We start from the raw sequence: 20058 nt of genomic DNA, 5'->3' as shown, positions 1-20058 counted from the left end.
CTGGTGGTAGTGATCAAAGACCAAAAAAAAGTCTTGTTGGACTGACCTCATAGAAAGAGGCAGTTCTAAAGCGTTATATTTTTTCTTTTGTGCGTTTTTGTTTCATGTATGAATGGAAAATAGGGTTCAGGTCAAAGTCGACTATAAATTAAACGTATATATTTCTTTATTATATAAGTGTAGAACTTAATGGTATGCCCCGGTTCTTGTATTAAGTAAAGAAATAAGTTTAGAAAACCAGTTGAAATTCACCTTGATTTCTTTAAATGAATATAGCCCAATTTTTTCTCTTTTTCTTCTTCTGTGCTTTCAGGGCATCCAGCGCCTGTACGAGGAGGGGGACGAGCTGGAGGAGGCAGACGAGGGCGTGGGGGAGGAGCCGGGCATGGACGAGGAGCAGGAGGAGGAGGAAGAGGAGGAGAGGGAGAGGGACGGCTGCGAGCCGCAGAGCAAAGATTCTCTCCTGCCCGAGCGTCGCTCCCGACGTTTGAAATCCGAGGTAAATGATGACATCGCTGAAATATTGAAGGACCTCTACTCTACCGGCTGGTGGGCTGTTAGTTAGCCATTAAAATCCATATTAAAATGATCAATTAGTGACATACTCTGGGAGACCCAGATGTATGATGGATGGATCAACTCACCAGTTGGTAAAGTCCAGTTGGTAGGCTGGTAGGCTAATCTATCGATCCTAAATCTCAGTGGACACGCCCCACGTGTGATGTCACGGTAGAATCTGTTTTGATGACTTGATGACTTTCAATAACATAAAATTGTCAATAAGGGCCCTCATAAGGTGATTGGTTAGAGGAAGAGTAAGGGCGGTGAGGACACTCTTGTTTCAGATTGGTCAATCTGCAAATGTAACGGTAGACACAACACATCTCTCCTTCTCCTTATCTCCCATGTAATAAGACGGATCCGAATCAGAAGTGTTGAAGTGCATAGAAAACATCTTTGACGCGGTCGCCAGGACAATCTAAACAGCTGTGCATCAACCAAACAAGACAGTCGGAGAGAAAGAACCAACGCAGCACATTATAGCTCGTTTGAGAGTTGGGGTCAACAAATGCCCGGCGTGTATCAGCGGTCCTCCCTAGATCTTGTCCCTCACACTGAGTGCTTTCTCTTTCCTCCTCCAGAGAGAAAACAAGAAGCCCAAGGCTCTGAAGATATTCGGGGTGGACTCCAGGATGGTGGGCTTGGAGATCGTGCCAGCAGGTAGGGCAACAAACCCGAAGCAGGGTTAGGTGAACGACCAGGGGCGAGAAGATCTCAACCATTGATCACATCTCATTGGATCCTATCAATCATTGGAGGATATACAATCATTGGAGGATATGACCACCAATGATTGTTGTGTCAATGTAATGAATCGGTGCGACTTCAGTCACGTGTGCAAAATATAGTCCAGTAGGCAGTTGGTCTTCTGTGAGTGAAATCAGGGGTTTTCCTTTGTAGATTAGTCTTCTGACTTGACCTTTGTAGATTAGTCTTCTGACTTGTCCTTTGTAGATTGGTCTTCTGACTTGCCCTTTGTAGATTAGTCTTCTGACTTTTTCTGTGTAAATCAATCTTCTGACCTTTGACCCTGGTGTGTTGCCGTCCTCCACACAGACGAGGGGCTCCACAAGAGGCAGCGACACCTCAAGGCCCAGGCGTTCGCCATCAAGATGAGACCCCGCAAGGACTCTCTGGAGGTCAACTTTGTGAGTATTTGTACAATGAGAAGGCGCGTGAAGAAGACACGTGAAGAAGACTCTGGCGTGTGGGGCTTCTAGAGCTGATGCTCTAGAAGACAGCCAGAGTAAGGGGCTTTTAGAGCTAACGCTCTAGAATATAGGGCATCAGCTCTAAAAGACCCCCGCCTCAGGCTGTCTTCTAGAGCATCAGATCTAGATTCCCCTCACCCTGGCTTTCACAAGAAGACCGCCAGAGTGAGCAATAAAGTACAGTTAGCAATTAAGCTGTGAGTCTATCAATGTATGGTCGCTATGAAAGGCGTTGTGTTTGACCCACACTTGGTGTGTGTGTGTGTGTGTGTGTGTGTGCGCGGTTCAGATCGACCTGTACCTGTGCCTGGTGTGTGGGCGTGGCGACGAGGAGGAGCGCCTCCTTCTGTGTGACGGCTGTGACGACAGCTACCACACCTTCTGCCTGATCCCGCCCCTCCAGGACGTGCCGCGCGGCGACTGGCGCTGCCCCAAGTGTGTGGCCGAGGTATCGTACTCGCGCTTCACCCTTATTTCTGTTTTTTTCTGTTTGTGTTTTTTTTTTTGTACCATGTTTATTATGATTTGAAGGCACCAAACCCCAGGACAAAGTACTTGTCTGTGTTCTGACTTAAAAAAGTGAAGTTGAACACTTTCACTTTTTTATAGTGTGTACATCATGTACAGTGACAATGGTGACTGCAACATTACTTGATTGTGATTGGTTAAAAGGATTTATCTGCCGGCCTGAGCTATAAGAAAATGTACTGAAATTAATTTAGAATCTTTTTAAATTTCAAACAAGTTCCACCTAATCCTACCAACTGCACCTCTCAGTAGTGCTAGTTAAAGAGCCTCAGTATAAGCTCATGTCTGTCTTTTCCCTCCCTGAACTGTAGGAGTGCAGTAAGCCCAGGGAGGCGTTTGGGTTCGAGCAGGCGGTCAGGGAATACAGCCTGCAAAGCTTCGGCGAGATGGCAGACCACTTCAAGTCGGACTACTTCAACATGCCCGTTCACGTACGTAGACGCGGGTCCAGGGGGGCTGCGGACTAGCCAGGCGTCCGTTCAAGTGGTTCACTATTGTAGTGCTAAACCACTCGGTCTAGTATTGTAGTGGCACTACTTTGTTTTAGTGGTGGGTGAGCTGGAACAGACATCTTTGTACTGCTACCTTCTCATTCTCGTCCCGATAAGATGAAGATAAGATGCTCTTTATTAACAAAATAATAGGAATAGACGGTTGTATTAGAACCATTTCTCTCGTTCAGACTAGACTTTCTGTTAATGAATGGAGATGAACAGACTGTTGTCCTAGAACCATCACTCTCTCTCCTTCAGACTAGATGTTCTCATATTGAATGAAGATGAACCGACCGTTATGCTAGAAACTGCTCTGTCCTTTAGGCTAGATTTTCTGTTTATGAATGAAGATGAATGGACCGTTATACTAAAACCGCCTCTCTCTCTCTCAGACTAGTCCTGTTTGTGAATGAAGACACTTGTCCCTCTCCTTCCGACTAGATGTTTTGTTTATGGATGAAGATGAACAGACAGTTAAGCTAGAACCATCTCTCTCCTTTAGACTAGTCCTGATGATGAATGAAGATGAACAGAAGTTTACACTAGAACCATCTCTCTCTCTCTCTCTTTTAGACTAGTCCTGATGATGAATAAAGATAAACAGAGGTTTAGACTAGAACCATCTCTCTCTCTCTCTCTCTTTTAGACTAGTCCTGATGATGAATGAAGATGAACAGAGGTTTAGACTAGAGCCATCTCTCTCTCTCTCTCTTTTAGACTAGTGCGGGTGATGAATGAAGATGAACAGAGGTTTAGACTAGAACCATCTCTCTCTCTCTCTCTCTTTTAGACTAGTGCGGTTGATGAATGAAGATGAACAGAGGTTTAGACTAGAGCCATCTCTCTCTCTTTTAGACTAGTCCTGATGATGAATGAAGATGAACAGAGGTTTAGACTAGAGCCATCTCTCTCTCTTTTAGACTAGTGCGGTTGATGAATGAAGATGAACAGAGGTTTAGACTAGAGCCATCTCTCTCTCTTTTAGACTAGTGCGGTTTGTGAATGAAGATGAACAGAGGTTTAGACTAGAGCCATCTCTCTCTCTTTTAGACTAGTGCGGTTGATGAATGAAGATGAACAGAGGTTTAGACTAGAGCCATCTCTCTCTCTTTTAGACTAGTCCTGATGATGAATGAAGATGAACAGAGGTTTAGACTAGAGCCATCTCTCTCTCTCTCTCTCTTTTAGACTAGTCCTGATGATGAATGAAGATGAACAGAGGTTTAGACTAGAGCCATCTCTCTCTCTTTTAGACTAGTGCGGTTGATGAATGAAGATGAACAGAGGTTTAGACTAGAGCCATCTCTCTCTCTTTTAGACTAGTCCTGATGATGAATGAAGATGAACAGAGGTTTAGACTAGAGCCATCTCTCTCTCTTTTAGACTAGTGCGGTTGATGAATGAAGATGAACAGAGGTTTAGACTAGAACCATCTCTCTCTCTCTCTTTTAGACTAGTCCTGATGATGAATGAAGATGAACAGAGGTTTAGACTAGAGCCATCTCTCTCTCTTTTAGACTAGTCCTGATGATGAATGAAGATGAACAGAGGTTTAGACTAGAGCCATCTCTCTCTCTTTTAGACTAGTGCGGTTGATGAATGAAGATGAACAGAGGTTTAGACTAGAGCCATCTCTCTCTCCTTCAGACTAGATGTTCTCTTGATGAATGAAGATGACGACACGTGTCCCTCTCTCCTTCAGATGGTTCCCACTGAGCTGGTGGAGAAGGAGTTCTGGCGGCTGGTGAGCAGCATCGAGGAGGACGTGATCGTGGAGTACGGAGCGGACATCAGCTCCAAGGAGGTGGGCAGCGGCTTCCCCGTCCGCGACGGCAAGAGACGGCTGCTGGGAGACGAGGAGGTGAGGAGGACGCAGTGGCATCTTCAGATTCATGTATTCATGATTCATGATTCTGAACACTTTATCGCACGTAAGATGAGACCTGCATAAAGGAAGCAGGACAGAAACGTGCAAACAAGAAAATAAATGATATCACCTTAAAGTGGAGATGTTCCGATACCATTTTATCCGTCCCGATGCCGATTCCTGAAAGTACAGGTCGATACCGAGTATATACTTTTGGTTTCAGAGTAATCTAGGTCTGGTTTCAGACCTAGATTATTTTTTAATTTAGACTCTCTATGATTATAGTAATACTTTTGTGTCCTTGTAATTGAGCGTGATCATCCATGTAGTGTTTGTGGTGTTCTTTGCCTGTGTAATAAATGAGTCATGTGATGGTATCTTACGTACTCGCCGATTCCCGATGCTGCATTTTAGGCATTATCGGAGGAATTTACGACACTGGTATCGGCATCGGAACAACTCTACCTAAAAGCTGATCAGTGGCCTTCTGCAAGTTCCCTCTGTTAAGCTGCTGCCAGGCTAAACTCAGGTGTGGTCTGTTCTGTCAGGAGTACGCCAACTCGGGCTGGAACCTGACCAACCTGCCGGTGCTGGAGCAGTCGGTGCTGACCCACATCAACGCCGACATCTCGGGCATGAAGGTGCCCTGGCTCTACGTGGGCATGTGCTTCTCCTCCTTCTGCTGGCACATCGAGGACCACTGGAGCTACTCCATCAACTTCCTGCACTGGTGAGCTCCCACATGCACGCTCGTATGGTGCCAACGTGCACGCTCTTAAAGGACGATGCCGGTCATGAGAGCAAACTCTTCTGGCTTCGCTCAAACATCCTTTACCGATATCCAGTTACTTTGTACTTTGTACTTTGTAAAGTACTTGCTGAAGTTTGTATACAAACTCTGCCTTGACCGACAAACATTGATTACAAAAGACGGAGGTGTTAGTTGCCGTTGTACAAGCACAAAAATGCTCAATGGGACAATGGGAGTGACGTTGATGTGGTAGTGATCACCCAGACATGTGTTGTTCTTTAAGGCTTTAACATGCAGTCTCTGATACTTTTATCACAGTTTTGTCTTCAGGGTTATCACAGTTTTGTCTTCAGTTTTCACTTTGAAAGCACCAAACTGGACAACGTTGTAATTTGAATGCTGATCCCCGTCTTCATCCTTTTCTCTCTCTCTCTCTCTCTCTCTCTCTCTCGCTCTCTCTTCTCTCTCTCTCTCTTTCTCTCTCTCTCTCTTTCTCTCTCTCTCTCTCTCTCTCTCTCTCTCTCTCTCTCTCTCTCTCTCTCTTCTCGCTCTCTTTCTCTCTCTCTCTCTTTCTCTCTCTCTCTCTTCTCTCTCTCTCTCTCTCTCTCTCTCTCTCTCTCTCTCTCTCTCTCGCTCTCTTTCTCTCTCTCTCTCTTTCTCTCTCTCTCTCTTTCTCTCTCTCTCTCTCTCTCTCTCTCTCTCTCTCTCTCTCTCTCTCTCTCTCTCTCTTTCTCTCTCTCTCTCTCTCTTTCTCTCTCTCTCTCTCTCTCTCTCTCTCTCTCTCTCTCTCTCTCTCTCTCTCTCTCTCTCTCTCTCTCTCGCTCTCTTTCTCTCTCTCTCTCTTTCTCTCTCTCTCTCTCTCTCTCTCCCTCTCCCTCTCCTCTCCCTCTCCCTCCCTCTCAGGGGGAGCCTAAGACGTGGTACGGGGTCCCTGCCTCAGCCGCTGAGCAGCTGGAGGCGGTGATGAAGAAGCTGGCCCCGGAGCTGTTCGACTCCCAGCCCGACCTCCTCCACCAGCTGGTGACCATCATGAACCCCAACGTGCTCATGGAGCACGGCGTTCCCGTACGTACCCCGGCCGCCAATTATCCAAAGGTTCAATGGGTTAAAAACACGTTTTATTTAAACAAAGCATATTGTATCGGCGTTCGGTCTGCCTCGGTTTACGGCAGGGGTTAAAGCAAAGGTCAAATGTGCAGGTGGCACACCATTTGCAGCCTGTTGCCCAGGAGGTAGAGCGGGTTGGCAGGTAACCGGAAGGGTTGCTAGTTCGATCCCTGGCTCCTCCTAGCGTGAGAGTGTTGAGGTGTCCCTGAGCAACACATAACACCGAACTGCTCCCGACGAGCTGGATGTCGCCTTGCATGGCTGACACCGCCGTCGGTGTGTGAATGTGTGCACGATTGGCAAGCGCTTTGAGTGGCCCCTTGATATAGAAGCACCATATAAATGCAGTCCATTTACCATTTAGACCAGATGAGCCACAGAGCGTCGTGTCGTGTAGTAGAATGGGACAACAAACGTCAGCAGATGGGATTTCAGTTCTTGTTTTGTGTTCGGTATAATGGTTGGTGATGGATGGCACTGCAAAACAAAGCCAAGGCTTCGTGAAGCGCTGGCAGGTGTTGTGCGGCTGTGTTGCGGCGCTGGTGTGAGCGTTCTCAGTGGAAACCCGAGCCCCTTTACTTCCAATTAAGGCTCGCGGTTTTCAAAGCAGGGAGGACTTTCAAATGATCACGGAGCAGAGTCTGTGTTTTTTTTTTTGTGCAAACCACCCATTCACGTTAGTGCAATACGTGAGTGTGTCGGGGTGCCTGCATCGCCAGATTGCAAAAGAATCCTGGAAGAGCCTTGATTATTATTATTAACATGTCTCTAAGGAGCAGGTAGGAGTCGGAGCATCTTGCTCAAGGATGCCACAGGTAGATCAGGGCCGTAGACCGAGTTTAGAAATGAGTGTGGTCCAGAATTTATTATTTTAATAGAGCTTATTTTACTGCATTTCTGGACGAGGAAAAGTCATCCCAAAATGACACCTCCAAACACAACCCCAGCTATACACTACACACAAATTCATTAACTTTAATTCAATCGATAAAGAGGGACTTTTAATAAAATATTATTATATTTTAATAATGAGTGTGTGTGTGTCATGTTAATTCAACTCCTCATTATACAGTTATACAGAATGTGGACGTTGTGGTTGAAACTCGCAACCTTTCAGCCGAGAGACAAACACCCTGACCACTGAACTATCCTGCCCTCGGAAGAATATATTCGATTGTTTTTTACGTTTCCGATTGCTCTTTTAGTTTTTAATTGCTTATTAACTGTTGTGGGCGTGGCTGTCTTTCCCTCCAGGTGTACAGGACCAATCAGTGCGCCGGAGAGTTTGTGGTGACCTTTCCCAGGGCCTATCACAGCGGCTTCAACCAGGGCTACAACTTTGCGGAGGCGGTCAACTTCTGCACGGCGGACTGGGTGAGCAGAGAACCAGGGTTCATATCTAGTACGAGCTGACATCACCCTGCACACTCTGTCAACACAGAACAGCTGCAGTACCAAAGTTCACCAGAGGTGATGCTGTGGCGGCGGCTTAGTTTTAGATTTTGGGTCCTCTGGGCTTACAGAAATAAGTCCTTGTGTGGAGACCCCTGTTGTTGTTTAGAGACAACCTCAGAAGCTAGACTGAACAACACTCACAATCACAATCAGAATTGTATTACCACCGTGTTGGTGGAACGAGGTCCCTGCCGATCTAGTCAGGACCCAAGAGTCGCTCACTAGCTTACGCAAAGGACTCAAGACTCACTTGTTCAGTGTCACAATCAGAATCAGAGTCCACCTAGACTCTGCATAGCCTACCCACACCCCTAAAAACAGTACTTAGCATCTTGTAGCATCTTATCGTAGCTATCTTTGTTGGACACAGGGAATGGGTTAACCTAGAGATTGTTAGTGCTTGGCACTTGGTTCTAGGAACATCCTTACTGTACCGACAGCGATATCTTCTTTCTCTTTCTTCTGACAAATGTAGTTATTGTAAGACGCTTTGGATAAACGCGTCTGCTAAACGCCCGAATTGTAAATGCTTGACTCTTCCTCTCCCCCCCCCCCCCCCCCCCCCTGTGCAGCTTCCGATGGGCATGCAGTCTGTCGCCCACTACAGGCGGCTCCACCGCTACTGCGTGTTCTCCCACGAGGAGCTGCTCTTCAAGATGGCCGCCGACGCCGAGGGGCTCGCGGTGGAGCTGGCGGCCGCCGTCTTCAAGGAGATGGGGGACATGATGGAGGAGGAGACGCGCCTACGCCAGGCCGTGCAGGAGATGGTGAGGGGGACGGGGTTTTACAGGCCAGTGCCCGGGAGTTTAAACATAATCCAATGGCCCACTGAGAACTCTAGCTTACATGGTAGATTGGTAAATAGGCTTTACAATAGTGCCTAACATTGAAAAATTCATGCACACATACACCCATTCATGCACACATTGACACCCCAACGGCGGTGTCAACCATGCAAGGCAACAGCCAGCTCGTCGGGAGCAGTCGGCTCTACCTCCTGAGCCACATGCCGCCCCATTACACGGGCTAATCTTATTGCCGCTAAAGGGCAAGGAAAATCCAAATCCAGAGGGAAGACTCCTCGAGGGCTGGTTAGATGGCGAAGGGGCACACCTAAAACGAATGTTTCCGTACGACCACGTCGGGTGACTCTCTGTTGTCTCTCTGCCGTGCCTACAGGGGGTGCTGTCGTCGGAGCAGGAGGTGTTTGAGCTGGTTCCCGATGACGAGCGGCAGTGCCAGAAGTGTAAGACCACCTGTTTCCTGTCGGCGCTGACCTGCCCCTGCAGCCCGGACCACCTTGTGTGTCTGCACCACGCGTCGGACCTCTGCAGCTGCCCAATGGGAAACAAGTGTCTTCGGTGAGACGAGTGCCCCGCCCCCCCTCCCCACATGAACCAATCATCGCTTCCTCAATGCTCGACCAGCTTGTTCTTTGGCCTCATGTAGAACTCTTGCTCGGTCTCCTCAAGTGGACCTCACAATCCTTTTCATGTAGAGCTCTCGTTCTCTCTTCCCAATGGAGAGCTCTCTTTCGGTCTCCTCTGGTAGAGCTCCAATTCTGTCTCGTGGGGAGCGTTAGTACTCTTCCTCATGTAGAGATCTCATTCTTTCGCATGTAGAGCTCTAGTTTTCCCTTCATGTAGTGCTCTCCTTCCCTTTTCATGTGAAGCTGCTCTTGTTTTGTCTCTCCATGCAGGGCTCCCAATTTTTCCCTCCTGTAGAGCTCTGTCTCATGTAGAGCTCTTTCTCAAGTAGAGCTCTGTCTCAAGTAGTGCTCTGTCTCAAGTAGAGCTCTGTCTCATGTAGAGCTCTGTCTCATGTAGAGCTCTGTCTCAAGTAGAGCTCTGTCTCAAGTAGTGCTCTGTCTCAAGTAGAGCTCTGTCTCATGTAGAGCTCTGTCTCATGTAGAGCTCTGTCTCAAGTAGAGCTCTGTCTCAAGTAGAGCTCTGTCTCATGTAGAGCTCTGTCTCATGTAGAGCTCTGTCTCAAGTAGAGCTCTGTCTCAAGTAGAGCTCTGTCTCATGTAGAGCTCTGTCTCATGTAGAGCTCTGTCTCAAGTAGAGCTCTGTCTCATGTAGAGCTCTGTCTCTTGTAGAGCTCTTGCTCTGTCTGGTGTAGAACTCTGGTTTCCTCTTCACGTTGTCCTCTGGTTCTGTCGTGGTCTCGTTCTCTCCCTCCTGCAGAGCCGGTTCTGTCTCTCTATCGTCATGCGCTCACTCTATAGAGCCACATTTTGATTCCTCACGTAGAGAACCCGTTCTGTGTTCCAGGTACCGTTACGACGTGGAGGAGTTCCCCTCCATGCTCTACGGGGTTCGAACCCGCGCGCAGTCCTACGAAACGTGGGCCAAGAGGGTCTCCGAGGCGCTGTCCGCCGACCAGAAGAACAAGAAAGGTGGGCCGAGAGTGTGTGGAGACCGCCGGCTTAGAGCTCTACACACGGTCAACGATGCGTGTCTCACAACTGTGACCTTTAGCCCTGTAGACTCTAAAGACATTTTATTTAGGGCGTGGCCTTTCCGTGTTAGGTCGGCCCCAGATCTGAATGTGTCTGGGTTTATTCAGACCTATCGCAGGTAAACAAAGGGTCACATGGGGACGGACAGAGGGTCATTTTGCGGTCTGTACTTTGTTATGTTTTTGGAGGGGAGGGACCCAAAGATGGTCAGGGTCTCGTTCAGTGGCGGGCGTGCGGTGGTCCCTGGACCCTGACTCTGTTTGCGTCGCCCGCAGACCTGATTGAGCTGAAGGTGCTGCTGGAGGACGCGGAGGACAGGAAGTACCCGGAGAACTTCCTGTTCCGCCGGCTGCGCGACACGGTGAAGGAGGCGGACACCTGCTCCTCCGCCGCCGCCCTGCTGCTCAGCCGCAAGAGGACCAGGTGTGTGTGTGTGTGTGTGTGTGTGTGTGTGTGTGTGTGTGTGTGTGTGTGTGTGTGTGTGTGTGTGTGTGTGTGTGTGTGTGTGTGTGTGTGTGTGTGTGTGTGTGTGTGTGTACACATGGTGCTCCTACAGCAGCAGGCTGCGTGTGTGTGTATATAGTGTGTTAAGATTGTGTGTGTGTGTGTACACATTGTGTCCCTACAGCAGCAGGCTGCGTGTGTGTGTATATAGTGTGCTAAGGTTGTGTGTGTGTGTGTGTACACGTTGTGTCCCTACAGCAGCAGGCTGCGTGTGGAGGGCCCCAGGAGCCGCACCAAGCTGACGGTGGAGGAGCTGAAGGCCTTCGCGGAGCAGCTCTTCATCCTGCCCTGCGTCATCAGCCAGGCACCGCAGGTCCAGGTCAGCATCTCCGCCTGCCTCACACACACTTCTACTACTGACACACACACACACACACACACACACACACACACACACACACACACACACACACACACACACACACACACACACACACACACACACACACACACCCACCCATGGGACCTCCCTAACCCCCCCCCCCCCCCCCCGGACAGGAGCTGCTGGAGAACGTGGAGGACTTCCACGAGCGGGCCCAGGTGGCTCTGTCGGACCAGCTCCCCGACTCCTGCAGGCTGCAGGCCCTGCTGGACCTGGGCAGCAGGCTGGACGTGGAGCTGCCCCAGCTGCCCCGCCTCAAGCAGGAGCTGGGGCAGGCTCGCTGGCTGGACGAGGTGAGCGACCGCCGCCGCCGCCGCCGCCGCCTCCTCCTCCTCCTCCTCCTCCTCCTCCTCCTCCTCCTCCTGCTATACCTCTGTGTTGAAGTGCCCCATGGATGGTTCAGTTCAGAGTACTTTTTCAGTTTAACCAGACCTAGCCCTGTGTTAGCTGGACTAGAGTTTAACCAGACCTAGCCCTGTGCCAGCTACAGTTCAACCAGACCTAGCCCTGTGCTAGCTACAATGTACCCCCTCCTAGCCCTGTGCTAGCTGGACTAGAGTTTAACCAGACCTAGCCCTGTGTTAGCTGGACTAGAGTTTAACCAGACCTAGCCCTGTGTTAGCTGGACTAGAGTTTAACCAGACCTAGCCCTGTGTTAGCTGGACTAGAGTTTAACCAGACCTAGCCCTGTGTTAGCTGGACTAGAGTTTAACCAGACCTAGCCCTGTGTTAGCTGGACTAGAGTTTAACCAGTCCTAGCCCTGTGTTAGCTGGACTAGAGTTTAACCAGACCTAGCCCTGTGTTAGCTGGACTAGAGTTTAACCAGACCTAGCCCTGTGTTAGCTGGACTAGAGTTTAACCAGACCTAGCCCTGTGTTAGCTGGACTAGAGTTTAACCAGACCTAGCCCTGTGTTAGCTGAACTAGAGTTTAACCAGACCTAGCCCTGTGTTAGCTGGACTAGAGTTTAACCAGACCTAGCCCTGTGTTAGCTGGACTAGAGTTTAACCAGACCTAGCCCTGTGTTAGCTGGACTAGAGTTTAACCAGACCTAGCCCTGTGTTAGATGGACTAGAGTTTAACCAGACCTAGCCCTGTGTTAGATGGACTAGAGTTTAACCAGACTACAGTTAGCTACAGTCAACCAGTCCTAGCCCTGTGTTAGCTACAGTTAACCAGACCTAGCCCTGTGTTAGCTACAGTTAACCAGTCCTAGCCCTGTGTTAGCTACAGTCTAACCTGTCCCCCGGGCCCTAGGTGCGCCTGACCCTGTCGGAGCCCCAGCGGGTCACCCTGGAGGAGATGAAGCGTCTGATCGACTCGGGGGTGGGGCTCGCCCCCCACCACGCCGTGGAGAAGGCCATGGCGGAGCTCCAGGAGGTCCTCACCGTGTCCGAGAGATGGGAGGACAAGGCCCGCGCCTGCCTGCACGCCAGGTACTCACTCACTCACTCACTCACTCACTCACTCACTCACTCACTCACTCACTCACTCACTCACTCACTCACTCACTCACTCACTCACTGTATCACTCACTCTATCATTCACTATCAGTCACTCCCTCTCACTCACTCACTCTATCACTTGCTTACTCTCACTCGCCCGCTCTATCACTCGCTCACTCTGTCACTCATTTATCAGTCACTCACTCTATCACTCACTCACTGTCATCCTATCCCCTCACTCTATCACTCACTCTATCACGCACTCTCACTCAATCGCTCACTGGCTCATTCACGCTCAATCACTCACTCACTATATCTCTCTATCACTATATCACTATATCCCTCACTCACTACATCTATCTATCCCTATATCCATCTATCCCTCACTCACACACAGAAGAAGGCAACACACTCGAGACACACACAAAGCCATAGTTTGTCCCTAGAGGTGTTCAGGCCCTAACCCCCCTGTCTCCCTGGCTCTCCCCCTGCCCCCCTGTCTCTCCCCCTGTCTCCCTGGCTCTCCCCCTGTCCCCCTGTCTCCCTGGCTCTCCCCCTGTCTGTCCCCCTGGCTCTCCCCCTTCCCCCTCTGGTCCCCAGGCCTCGCCACAGCGTGCTGACCCTGGAGGGCATCGTGACGGAGGCCCGCAGCATCCCCGCCTACCTGCCCAACGTGCTGGCCCTGGCCGACGCCCTGCACAAGGCCAAGGACTGGACGGCCAAGGTGGAGTCCATCCAGGTACCGTCAGTGTTTCTAACCCCAGTCCGCGCCCTGAAGGTCTATCATCGGGGCACACCAACGAGTTAGTGGTAGTGACGGCCAGGAGGCCCCGATCGACAGTGTTACTTGATACTTAATTGTTCTATTACTTATAATTCCAAAACTACTCCTTATCATACCAATTATACAAGGCTATGTATCATGCTAGTACTATTACTCTAGCCCAACCTGTTGGGAAACACGGTTTTAGTTCTCGCTCTCTCTCGCTCTCTCTCGCTCTCTCTCTCTCTCTCGCTCTCTCTCTCGCTCTCTCTCGCTCTTCCCCCCCCCCCCCCCCCCCCCCCCCCCCCCAGAACGGGTCGAGCTACGCCTACCTGGAGCAGCTGGAGAGCCTGCTGGTGCGGGGCCGATCGATCCCCATCCGGCTGGACCCCTTCGTCCAGGTGGAGTCCCAGGTGGGCTCGGCCCGCGCCTGGCGGGAACGCACCGCCCGCACCTTCCTGAAGAAGAACTCCACCTACACCCTGCTGCAGGTGAGCACACCTGAGGGAGAGAGAGACGGAGAGAAATGATGATTAAAACAATTTACTAGTTGATTTTTCTGCATGAAAATTCAGTTGATCAAGTGCTTTCACAAGCTAACTGAAAAAGTCTAATGAAAATGAGAGAGTTGATTTTAACCTTGGTTACACATAGACAGGTAGACAAGAGCAACACTACACATCGCCATGGTAAATGGACTGCATTTAAACTGTGCTTTTCTAACCAGTGGCCACTCAAAGCGCCTTTACAATCATTGCCTGACATTCACCCATTCATAAACACATTCACACACCGACGGCGGTGTCAGCCATGCAAGGTGACAGCCAGCTCGTCGGGAGCAGTCAGGGTGAGGCGTCTTCTTCAGGGACACCCCGACACTCAGCTAGGAGGAGCCGGGGATCAAACCAGCCAACCCGCTCTACCTCCTGAGCTAAATGCCGCCCCTAGTTAAACGGCAACATATCAAATAATAGTTAGATTAGTTAGGGTTGGTTTTGAACCACATCTACACACGAATAGACAACAGCAACAATCCACATCGCCATGGTAACTCTTCGCACACCCTCTCCTCCCCCCCCCCCCTTCCCCTCCCCCCCCCAGGTGCTCAGCCCGCGGGGGGACATCGGCGTCTACGGCAACAGCCGCAGCAAGAGGAGGCGCGTGAAGGAGCAGCAGGAGAAGGAGCGCGGCGGCGGCGGCGGCGGGGGCTTGGACCGCGAGGCCCTCAGCGACCTGGACGAGAGCCTGGAGGAGGGGCGCGACCCGGCCTCGGTGGTGGCGCGCTTCAAGGCCAAGGAGCAGAAGGAGGCGGAGTCCATCCACGCCCTGCGCGCCGCCAACCTGGCCAAGATGGCGCTGGCGGAGCGCATCGAGGAGGTCAAGTTCTGCCTGTGCCGCAAGACGGCCAGCGGCTTCATGCTGCAGTGCGAGCTGTGCAAGGACTGGTTCCACGGCGCGTGCGTGCCCCTGCCCAAGGCGGGCACGCAGAAGAAGGCGGGCGCCGGCGGCTGGCACGGCAACGCCAAGGACTCCACCAAGTTCCTGTGCCCGCTGTGCCAGCGCTCGCGGCGGCCGCGGCTGGAGACCATCCTGTCGCTGCTGGTGTCGCTGCAGAAGCTGCCCGTCCGCCTGCCGGAAGGGGAGGCCCTGCAGTGCCTGACGGAGAGGGCCATGGGCTGGCAGGTGAGAGCCCCCCCCCCCCCCCCCCCCCCCCTGGAGAGTGTGGTCCGCGCACGAAGGGTGACGCGAGTGTGTGTGTGTCTGTGTGTGTGCGTGCGTGCGTGAGTCACTAAGACAGCTAGTCCTCATGGGTTGTGTTTACTCGCTGCCCTTTCACGGCTCACTGACGCCAGCTCATTAATTTACGGCTTAATTGATGCATCCATGGTTTGGGGTACCCGCGCTTTGCCGTGGCGTGATCCTCATTGGTAGGGACAAACTCAGTCCCACCTCTTGCACAGAATCGCTCTGACATATTCCCTTTAACAAATAAGATCTCTCTCAGGGAAACGGCCCTTGAAAGACACCTCAATGGCCGCTGTGTAACGTGTGATGGCATTTCAATGAAATTCTAATTTAAAGAAATACATAGAAACGAAGTGTGTGTGTGTGTGTGTGTGTGTGTGTGTGTGTGTGTGTGTGTGTGTGTGTGTGTGTGTGTGTGTGTGTGTGTGTGTGTGTGTGTGTGTGTGTGTGTGTGTGTGTGTGAGAGACTACATGTGAGTGTTGCGTGTTTACGTGTGTGTGTGTGTGTGTGAGCCTACGTGTGTGTGTGAGAGAGAGACTACATGTGTGTGTGAGCCTACATGTGTGTGTTGAGTGTTTACGTGTGTGTGTGTGTGAGCCTACGTGTGTGTGTGTGTGTGTGTGAGCCTACATATGTGTGTGTGTGTGTGTGTGTGTGAGAGAGCCTACATGTGTGTGTGTGTGTGTGTGTGTGTGTGTGTGTGTGTGTGTGTGTGAGAGAGCCTACATGTGTGTGTGTGTGTGTCTGAGCCTGCGTGTGTGCGTGTGTGTGAGCCTACGTGTGTGTGTGTGTGTTTGTGTGTATGAGCCTACATGTGTGTGTTGCGTGTTTAAACACACATGTGTGTGTGTGTGTGCGCAGGACCGCGCCCGCCAGGCCCTGGCCACGGACGAGCTGTCGTCGGCGCTGGCTAAGCTGTCGGTGCTGAGCCAGCGGATGGTGGAGCAGGCGGCGCGCGAGAAGACCGAGAAGATCATCACCGCCGAGCTGCAGAAGGCCGCCGCCAACCCCGACCTGCAGGTAACGCACACACGCACAAACACACACGCGTACACATGCTTACACACACGCACATGCGCACACACACACAGCAACACGCATGCACGCACACACACACACAGCAACGCACACACTCACACAAATCCATAAACATACACACGGGTAAACCTACAACCCCTCAGACACACTCAGGATTATCTTATCTTATTCTCCTTACTGCCCAATGGGACGGTTCTTGTGTTTAAAGAGTGCTCAACCCGCGTCTGTCTGCAGGGCCACATCCAGACCTTCCACCAGGCGGGCTTCAGCCGCGTGCCGGCCGCACGCCAGCCGCCGTTCGCCGACTACGACGACGAGGAGACGGACTCCGACGAGGACATCAGGGAGACCTACGGCTACGACATGAAGGTATGGAGGGCCGGCCCTCGCTCCACACGGCCGGGGGCACAGACGGAGAGACAGACAGCCAGACGGACGGACAGAGAGACAGATGGAGATACAGACTGAGAGACAGACAGACGGACGGAGAGACAGACGGAGATACAGACTGAGATACAGACGGACGGGGAGACAGACAGACAGACAGACAGACGGAGAGACAGACTGAGAGACAGACTGAGACAGAGAGACAGACAAACAAACAGAAAGACACACTCCAGAGAAAGACACGCACTCACAATTTTTTCAACAGAATACAAACGCATTCTGCCGTTGGTCGTAACGACAAAAGTTCAGAACCTCATCTCGGCGCTACAGGAAAACACTTTGCATCATGGGAAATGCGTTTGCATGAGTTGAGAGTTGAGAGAGAGTACAAGTGGTGCGCTGTCCAGCGGGGGCTGGTGGTTGATGTGGTTGTCGCCCGGTCTCCCCAGGATCCGGGGGAGGTGAAGCCCTACCTGTTCTGTGACGAGGAGATCCCCGTCAAGTCTGAGGAGGTGGTCAGTCACATGTGGCCCGCGGCCACGCCCTCCTTCTGCGCCGAACACGCCTACTCCTCCGCCTCCAAGACCTGCGTCCAGAGTAAGTCTTGATTGGTCGATCTCGCTCGGTTGTCCCGCCCCCCCCCTCAGCTGTCCAGTACGTTCTCTCCTGCGGGAGGTTAATAGAATGAGATGCCGACTGGTCTGGGCAGTGAGGGGGTGTTCGCCCTCGTTTGTGATACCTTTCCAAGCATTGCTTCTATTTTCAAAATAAGTATAAAGTTAACTTTGAGGTTTTTCTCTCTCATTCCCCTTCTCCCTTTACATCCCTGATCCACTATGTTTCTCCCCCTTTCCATGTCTATCTGTCTCCCTCCCCCTCTCCCTCCCCCTCTCTGTCTGTCTGTCTGTCTGTCTGTCTGTCTGTCTGTCTGTCTGTCTGTCTGTCTGTCTGTCTGTCTGTCTGTCTGTCTGTCTGTCTGTCTGTCTCTATCTCTCCCATCTCTGTCTGTCTGTATCTTTCTTTCTCTCTCTGTCTGTCTGTCTATCGTTCTCTCCCTCCCCCCCTCTGTCTGTCTGTCTGTACCTTTCTCTCTCTGTCTGTCTGGCTGTCTCTCTCTCCCCCTCTGTCTGTCTGTCTGTACCTTTCTCTCTCTGTCTGTCTCTCTCTCCCCCTCCCTTCTCTCCCCCCTCCCCGCCGCAGGCGTGGCCACCCCCAGGAAGCAGCCCCGGAAGACGCCCCTGGTGCCGCGCAGCCTGGAGCCCCCGGTGCTGGAGCTGTCCCCCCAGGCCAAGGCCCAGCTGGAGGAGCTGATGATGGTGGGCGACCTGCTGGAGGTCTCCCTGGACGAGACGCTGCACATCTGGAGGATCCTGCAGGCCACGCACCCCCCCTCGGAGGAGCGCTTCCTCCAGGTGCTGGAGGTAATGACAACCCCCCCCCCACCCCCCCTCGAACAGGCCGCCGGGGGAGAACACATGAGCGGTAGCAGGCCGTGGGCTGTGAGTTGGCGTCTTGGCGTTTCTCAGAACGCGGGCTGGTGTGTCTGGGTACCTGCACGGTATGGCCCAGCAATGCCGTTATCCTCTCCACCCGCAAAGCCAGACAGGGACTTCTATTGTCATACGTGCCGTGTTCAGTGTTCAGCTGGACTCTGCGCAGCCTCCTCCCTTCACCCCCAACGCGCCTTCTCCTAAAAACACCCCCCTTACGCACTATTTGCATGTTGTACGTCTTGGCACTTAATGTACGCACTTATTGTATATTTTACGTCCTTGTACTTAAAAGCAGTACCTAGCATTGTGTAGCTTCTTATCCTATGCTATCTCTTGTTGTGTATGGCGAATGGGTTAAGCTAACGATGGTTAGCGCTTGGCACTTGGTTCTATGAACATCCTTACTGCACCGACAGCGATATATTGTCTCGCTCTTCTTCTGACAAATGTACTTATTGTAAGTCGCTTTGGATGAAAGTGCTAAACGCCCTAAATGTAAATAGAAACGATTATGTAGTGCCATACCCGTTTGTGACCATAAGGGGGTGCTGTTTCCCACTGTGCGCCCCCCCCCCCCCCCCTCAGCCCGGCGACTCGCTGCTGGACAAGCCGCTGAAGCTCAAGCTGAAGGAGTCGGAGCGGAAGCGGCGGCGGAAGCTGGAGCGCGCCGAGCAGCACCACATGCTGATGGCGGCCGTCACCACGGGCGACCTGCGCCACGCCAAGAGCAAGGAGCTGAAGAGGGCGGGGCTGGAGCTGGGGCTGGCCGGCAAGGCCAAGAAGAAGAAGCTGAAGGCGGGCGTGGAGAAGAGCCGCGAGCTGAAGCAGCTGGCCAAGCGGCTCGCCAAGGAGGAGAAGGAGCGCAAGAGGAAGGAGAAGGCGGCGGCCAAGGTGGAGGGCGTGAGGGAGGCGCCCGACAAGCGCAAGGAGAAGAAGATCCTGGACATCCCGTCCAAGTACGACTGGTCCGGCGCCGAGGACTCCAACGACGAGAACGCCGTGTGCGCCGCCAAGAACTGCCAGCGGCCCTGCAAGGACAAGGTGAGGACCCCCCCCCCCCCCACCACCACCACCACCAGGTCCACCTGGTCTATGACCTGGTCCACCTGCTGGGTGACCTTGTCCGTGTATTAGTTGGACTAGGTAACCCACCACATGAACCACCAGGGGGACTAACACACATGTTAATCCACCGGCTGGTTCCTCTGTATTCTCAACTGGTCTCATCCAACCCAAATACTGGATCCCTGTACAGATATTGGGACCAAAATCGAATCAAAAGTCCCATCTCTAGTTTGGAGGGCTCCCAGTTTGAGTGTAGTGCTGTGTGCTGCAAACAGAGGGCAGTGTTTCAGTCGGCCACACAGTGTAACTACATGGCCTGTACTGGTATTCCGGCTCATTGTCTCCCAAAGATTGGGAGTGTTGGGTCGTAATCCAGTGTTGGGTCGCAACCCAGTGGGATTTTGTTTCCAAATCGCCAGCACATAGATTATTAGAGTTTGACCCTTTCTGACATTGTATTTTAACAGTTTGTTCTCAGAGCAACGGCAACTAGTTTAATGTTTTATGAGACAGAAGGAAATGAAGCGTGATCATTTATTTGCAGATTGAAAGTCAAACACATTGAGGCAAGAAGACAAGCGTTGTTTGATAGTTCAATCGCAGGAGCCCTTTCCATAGAAGAAGAATTCTTCGACAGCTACATAATCATGTAGAATAGTTAGCGATACCAACAGTGCATCCAGTGGGAATCGAACCGTGAACCCTGGCAGAGTTCAATTCAATTTTATTTGTATAGCTCCTTAATTACAGCTACCGTCCCAAAGGCCCTAACAGGCCATATATGTATGACACCACCCTG

The 20058-nt window shown here is 51.6% G+C and overlaps 1 protein-coding gene across 1 annotated transcript in view; it reads left to right on the top strand.

The window, feature by feature from the left end:
• The window catches only part of kdm5a (lysine demethylase 5A), a 29835-nt gene that overhangs the window by 6399 nt on the left and 3378 nt on the right, over positions 1-20058 (top strand). The window contains exons 5-28 of the mRNA XM_060038412.1: positions 314-499; positions 1143-1221; positions 1618-1709; positions 2062-2220; positions 2612-2731; positions 4497-4655; positions 5210-5392; positions 6316-6477; positions 7774-7893; positions 8547-8741; positions 9154-9335; positions 10248-10372; positions 10711-10858; positions 11138-11258; positions 11438-11614; positions 12579-12757; positions 13367-13505; positions 13841-14020; positions 14631-15212; positions 16138-16296; positions 16549-16683; positions 17151-17298; positions 17902-18122; positions 18780-19235. Of these exons, the coding sequence (XP_059894395.1) occupies positions 314-499; positions 1143-1221; positions 1618-1709; positions 2062-2220; positions 2612-2731; positions 4497-4655; positions 5210-5392; positions 6316-6477; positions 7774-7893; positions 8547-8741; positions 9154-9335; positions 10248-10372; positions 10711-10858; positions 11138-11258; positions 11438-11614; positions 12579-12757; positions 13367-13505; positions 13841-14020; positions 14631-15212; positions 16138-16296; positions 16549-16683; positions 17151-17298; positions 17902-18122; positions 18780-19235 (4407 nt within the window). The remainder of the gene's footprint in view (positions 1-313; positions 500-1142; positions 1222-1617; positions 1710-2061; positions 2221-2611; positions 2732-4496; positions 4656-5209; positions 5393-6315; positions 6478-7773; positions 7894-8546; positions 8742-9153; positions 9336-10247; positions 10373-10710; positions 10859-11137; positions 11259-11437; positions 11615-12578; positions 12758-13366; positions 13506-13840; positions 14021-14630; positions 15213-16137; positions 16297-16548; positions 16684-17150; positions 17299-17901; positions 18123-18779; positions 19236-20058) is intronic.

Source organism: Gadus macrocephalus, chromosome 19 (genome assembly GCF_031168955.1).
Source record: "Gadus macrocephalus chromosome 19, ASM3116895v1".
NCBI classification, from domain to species: domain Eukaryota; kingdom Metazoa; phylum Chordata; class Actinopteri; order Gadiformes; family Gadidae; genus Gadus; species Gadus macrocephalus.
This window is presented reverse-complemented; position numbering and strand designations above follow the sequence as displayed.